Source organism: Rattus norvegicus, chromosome 6 (genome assembly GCF_036323735.1).
Source record: "Rattus norvegicus strain BN/NHsdMcwi chromosome 6, GRCr8, whole genome shotgun sequence".
In the NCBI taxonomy this organism is placed as follows: Eukaryota; Metazoa; Chordata; class Mammalia; order Rodentia; family Muridae; genus Rattus; species Rattus norvegicus.
The window spans coordinates 139,568,071-139,574,432 of NC_086024.1; the positions used below are offsets into that span (position 1 = coordinate 139,568,071).

At 40.2% G+C, this 6,362-nt stretch overlaps 1 gene segment (V, D, J or C); it reads right to left on the minus strand.

Annotated features, from left to right (window-relative positions):
- Positions 1–1,056: 1,056 nt before the first annotated feature.
- Positions 1,057–1,675, minus strand: LOC134479190 (Ig heavy chain V region PJ14-like). The segment is given in 2 exon segments: positions 1,057–1,514; positions 1,599–1,675. Coding segments are annotated over 2 exon segments (504 nt in total).
- Positions 1,676–6,362: the final 4,687 nt, after the last annotated feature.

A 6,362-nucleotide genomic window follows, 5' to 3' on the forward strand; every position in this document is an offset into this window, starting at 1 on the left:
CTTCTTCTTTTCAAATCTGTATTCCTTTTATCTCCTTTTGCTGTCTGATTGCTCTGGCTAGTACTTCAAGAACTATATTGAATAAGTAGGGAGAGAGTGGGCAGCCTTGTCTAGTCCCTGACTTTAGTGGTACTGCTTCAAGTTTCTCTCCACTTAGTTTAATGTTAGCTACTGGTTTGCTGTATATGGCTTTTACTATGTTTAGGAATGGGCCTTGAATTCCTATTCTTTCCAGGACTTTTATCATGAAGCAGTGTTAAATTTTGACAAATGCTTTCTCAGCATCTAATGAAATGATCATGTGTTTATAGTTTGTTTATATAATGGATCACTTTGATGGTTTCTTATGTACATTTTGATGGTTATTCCCCTTCCCGGTGTCCGGTGTCCAGGCCAACATGCCCCTAACCCACCCTCTCCTTCTGTATGGGTGTTCCCCTCCTCATCCTCCCCCTATTACCACCCTCCTGGGAGGAGGGGGTTCACCTCCCGTTCACTGGGGGTTCAGTCTTGGCAGGACCAAGGGCTTCCCCTTCCACTGGTGCTCTTACTAGGCTCTCCATTGCTACCTAGAAGACTAGTCCGTTAGATGGAAAGGATTCTTTCAGTAATAATATGTATGGATGCTGGCCACAGTTAATAACAATGTATTGTGTTCTTTATATACTGAAAGAAGATACCACGGGTTAGCACTCAATGTGCTAATTGTTTCATCATTAAATTGTGGACATATATTTGATAACTTTGTGTTAGAGAAGATGAATGCAATTGTCTTCAAATATCATTTAAGTAAACATTGGAAATGTTATTAAAACTGCAGTCATGAGAGAAACAATATATTACCTAATCTTGAGACTGTCCTCAACCACAGCATTTCACTGAGTTTTCTTCATAAATATCAATTGAATGATTTGTTCTTATTTTACTCTGTTAGATTATAGAACCACTTAAGTATTCTTCTATTGTGTGAAAAAACAAGAAGTTTAATAGGGTATGACACTGAAAGCATGTTCTAGAGAATTTCCATGGCTGGAAGAAGTGTCCATTTCTTTAACACTAAAACCCATGTTCAAACAGCATAGGGCACAAATTTCTAGATTTTGAAGTGATCCTGGAAAGAAAGTGTTGATCCTCAGCGCCCCCTGCTGGTCCTAAGAATCCCTGTAGGGTAGTTTTTTGTGCAAGTTCACACTGGACTTCTCTCACTGTGTCTCTGGCACAGTAGTAAGTGGCTGTGTCTTCTGTTTGCAGACTGTTCATTTTTAAGAAAACTTGGCTCTTGGAGGTGTCCTTGCTGATGCTCAATCGGGATTTGAGAGCTGAATTATACCGTGTGCCTCCAGTATTCCAGATTACTCCCATCCACTCCAGACCCTTTCCTGGAGGCTGTCGAACCCAGTGCACATTATAGCTGGTCAGTGAGAACCCAGCAACAGTGCAGGTGAGAGACAGGGTCTGTGAGGGCTGCACCAGACCAGGTCCTGACTCCTTCAGTTGCACCTGGGACAGGACACCTGGGGACAAGCAACATTACCATTAGTCTTTCATCCTATAGATTAAGTGCCTGAGGTCCTCTCCTGAAACTCTGAAACACTTACAGCTTGGAAATGTCACCAGGCAGAGCAACAGCACCAGGACAGCCATTCTGTGATGGAGGCTCTAGTGAGAAGGAGATGTGGCTCCTCAGCTAGGCCTGGGCTTTCATTGTGAGCCTGAGGGCTGCTTTGCATCAAGGGAGGATCCTGAAAAGATAAAAGGAAGTGCAAGGCAGAATTTCTAGCTTCTTCTCCATGTGCTTGAGATTACCTTTGTGCTTAGAAAAAATGGAGCTGAAAATTGATGAAATTTTCCTTGTTAATGTTTTGATTTCCAATTCTAAATAAAAGATAGAAAGTAGTAGTCACATTGTGCAGGCCTTGGAGGTAAAAAAAAAAGGGTCAGGGAGATAGGGATGTTTATAGTAGGTGAATCCTTATTCATGCAATAGAAGTAGAACAGATTACCTTATCCTCAATGCAATTGTATATCTTTGTAAATTGCACTAGAGGATTTAGGATGGAATTGGGGATATTTTCCCCCAGAAATTCTTTCTCTTGGATTCTTTTCTTTTATTATTTTTTTAGATTTTTTTTATTAACTTGAGTATTTCTTATATACATTTCGAGTGTTATTCCCTTTCCCGGTTTCCGGACAAACATCCCCCTCTCCCCTCCCCTTCCTTATGGGTGTTCCCCTCCCAACCCTCCCCCCATTGCCGCCCTCCCTCCATAGACTAGTTCACTGGGGGTTCAGTCTTAGAAGGACCCAGGGCTTCCCCTTCCACTGGTGCTCTTACTAGGATATTCATTGCTACCTATGGGGTCAGAGTCCAGGGTCAGTCCATGTATAGTCTTTAGGTAGTGGCTTAGTCCCTGGAAGCTCTGGTTGCTTGGCATTGTTGTACTTTTGGGGTCTCGAGCCCCTTCAAGCTCTTCCAGTTCTTTCTCTGATTCCTTCAATAGGGGACCTATTCTCAGTTCAGTGGTTTGCTGCTGGCATTCGCCTCTGTATTTGCTGTATTCTGGCTGTGTCTCTCAGGAGAGATCTACATCCGGCTCCTGTCGGTCTGCACTTCTTTGCTTCATCCATCTTGTCTAATTGGGTGGATGTATATGTATGGGCCACATGTGGGGCAGGCTCTGAATGGGTGTTCCTTCAGTCTCTGTTTTAATCTTTGCCTCTTCCTTCCCTGCCAAGGGTATTCTTTTTCCTCATTTAAAGAAGGAGTGAAGCATTCACATTTTGATCATCTGTCTTGACTTTCGTTTGTTCTAGGGATCTAGGGTAATTCAACCATTTTGGCTAATAGCCACTTATCAATGAGTGCATACCATGTATGTCTTTCTGTGATTGGGTTAGCTCACTCAGGATGATATTTTCCAGTTCCAACCATTTGCCTACGAATTTCATAAACTCGTTGTTTTTGATAGCTGAGTAATATTCCATTGTGTAGATGTACAACATTTTCTGTATCCATTCCTCTGTTGAAGGGCATCTGGGTTCTTTCCATTTTCTGGCTATTATAAATAAGGCTGCGATGAACATAGTGGAGCACATGTCTCTTTTATATGTTGAGGCATCTTTTGGGTATATGCCCAAGAGAGGTATAGCTGGATCCTCAGGCAGTTCAATGTCCAATTTTCTGAGGAACCTCCAGACTGATTTCCAGAATGGTTTTACCAGTCTGCAATCCCACCAACAAAGGAGGAGTGTTCCTCTTTCTCCACATCCTCGCCAGCATCTGCTGTCACCTGAGTTTTTGATCTTAGCCAATCGCACTGGTGTGAGGTGAAATCTCAGGGTTGTTTTGATTTGCATTTCCCTTATGACTAAAGATGTTGAACATTTCTTTAGGTGTTTCTCAGCCATTCGGCATTCCTCAGCTGTGAATTCTTTGTTTAGCTCTGAACCCCATTTTTTAATAGGGTTATTTGTTTCCCTGCGGTCTAACTTCTTGAGTTCTTTGTATATTTTGGATATAAGGCCTCTATCTGTTGTAGGATTGGTAAAGATCTTTTCCCAATCTGTTGGTTGCCGTTTTGTCCTAACCACAGTGTCCTTTGCCTTACAGAAGCTTTACAGTTTTATGAGATCCCATTTGTCGATTCTTGATCTTAGAGCATAAGCCATTGGTGTTTTGTTCAGGAAATTTTTTTCCAGTGCCCATGTGTTCCAGATGCTTCCCTAGTTTTTCTTCTATTAGTTTGAGTGTGTCTGGTTTGATGTGGAGGTCCTTGATCCACTTGGACTTAAGCTTTGTACAGGGTGATAAGCATGGATCAATCTGCATTCTTCTACATGTTGCCCTCAAAGTTGAATCAGCACCATTTGCTGAAAATGCTATCTTTTTTCCATTGGATGATTTTGGCTCCTTTGTCAAAAATCAAGTGACCATAGGTGTGTGGGTTCATTTCTGGGTCTTCAATTCTATTCCATTGGTCTATCTGTCTGTCTCTGTACCAATACCATGCAGTTTTTATCACTATTGCTCTGTAATACTGCTTGAGTTCAGGGATAGTGATTCCCCCTGAAGTCCTTTTATTGTTGAGGATAGCTTTAGCTATCCTGGGTTTTTTGTTATTCCAGATGAATTTGCAAATTGTTCTGTCTAACTTTTGAAGAATTGGATTGGTATTTTGATGGGGATTGCATTGAATCTGTAGATTGCTTTTGGTAAAATGGCCATTTTTACTATATTAATCCTGCCAATCCATGAGCATGGGAGATCTTTCCATCTTCTGAGGTCTTCTCCAATTTCTTTCCTCAGTGTCTTGAATTTCTTATTGTACAGATCTTTTACTTGCTTGGTTAAAGTCACACCGAGGTACTTTATATTATTTGGGTCTATTATGAAGGGTGTCGTTTCCCTAATTTCTTTCTCGGCTTGTTTCTCTTTTGTATAGAGGAAGGCAACTGATTTATTTGAGTTAATTTTATACCCAGCCACTTTGCTGAAGTTGTTTATCAGCTTTAGTAGTTCTCTGGTGGAACTTTTGGGATCACTTAAATATACTATCATGTCATCTACAAATAGTGATATTTTGACCTCTTCTTTTCCGATCTGTATCCCTTTGATCTCCTTTTGTTGTCTGATTGCTCTGGCTAGAACTTCAAGAACTATATTGAATAAGTAGGGAGAGAGTGGGAAGCTTTGTCTAGTCCCTGATTTTAGTGGGATTGCTTCAAGTTTCTCTCCATTTAGTTTAATGTTAGCAACTGGTTTGCTGTATATGGCTTTTACTATGTTTAGGTATGGGCCTTGAATTCCTATTCTTTCCAGGACTTTTATCATGAAGGGGTGTTGAATTTTGTCAAATGCTTTCTCAGCATCTAATGAAATGATCATGTGGTTCTGTTCTTTCAGTTTGTTTATATAATGGATCACGTTGATGGTTTTCCGTATATTAAACCATCCCTGCATGCCTGGGATGAAGCCTACTTGATCATGGTGGATGATTGTTTTGATGTGCTCTTGAATTCGGTTTGCCAGAATTTTATTGAGTATTTTTGCGTCGATATTCATAAGGGAAATTGGTCTGAAGTTCTCTTTCTTTGTTGTGTCTTTGTGTGGTTTAGGTATAAGAGTAATTGTGGCTTCGTAGAAGGAATTCGGTAGTGCTCCATCTGTTTCAATTTTGTGGAATAGTTTGGATAATATTGGTATGAGGTCTTCTATGAAGGTTTGATAGAATTCTGCACTAAACCCGTCCGGACCTAGGCTCTTTTTGGTTGGAAGACCTTTAATGACTGCTTCCATTTCCTTAGAGTTATGGGGTTGTTTAACTGGTTTATCTGTTCCTGATTTAACTTCGATACCTGGTATCTGTCTAGGAAATTGTCCATTTCCTGAAGATTTTCAAATTTTGTTGAATATAGGTTTTTATAGTAAGATCTGATGATTTTTTGAATTTCCTCCGAATCTGTAGTTATGTCTCCCTTTTCATTTCTGATTTTGTTTATTTGGACACACTCTCTGTGTCCTCTCGTTAGTCTGGCTAAGGGTTTATCTATCTTGTTGATTTTCTCAAAGAACCAACTTTTGGTTCTGTTGATTCTTTCTATGGTCCTTTTTGTTTCTACTTGGTTGATTTCAGCTCTGAGTTTGATGATTTCCTGCCTTCTACTCCTCCTGGGTGTATTTGCTTCTTTTTGTTCTAGAGCTTTTAGGTGTGCTGTCAAGCTGCTGACATATGCTCTTTCCTGTTTCTTTCTGCAGGCACTCAGCGCTATGAGTTTTCCTCTTAGCACAGCTTTCATTGTGTCCCATAAGTTTGAGTATGTTGTATCTTCATTTTCATTAAATTCTAAAAAATTTTTAATTTCTTTCTTTATTTCTTCCTTGACCAGGTTATCATTGAGTAGAGCATTGTTCAATTTCCACGTATATGTGGGCATTCTTCCCTTATTGTTATTGAAGACCAGTTTTAGGCCGTGGTGGTCCGATAGCACGCATGGGATTATTTCTATCCTTCTGTACCTGTTGAGGCCCGTTTTTTGACCAATTATATGGTCAATTTTGGAGAAAGTACCATGAGGAGCTGAGAAGAAGGTATATCCTTTTGCTTTAGGATAGAATGTTCTATAAATATCCGTTAAGTCCATTTGGCTCATGACTTCTCTTAGTCTGTTGACATCACTGTTTAATTTCTGTTTCCATGATCTGTCCATTGAAGAGAGTGGGGTGTTGAAATCTCCCACTATTATTGTGTGAGGTGCAATGTGTGTTTTGAGCTTTAGTAAGGTTTCTTTTACGTATGTAGGTGCCCTTGTATTTGGGGCATAGATATTTAGGATTGAGAGTTCATCTTGGTTGATTTTTCCTT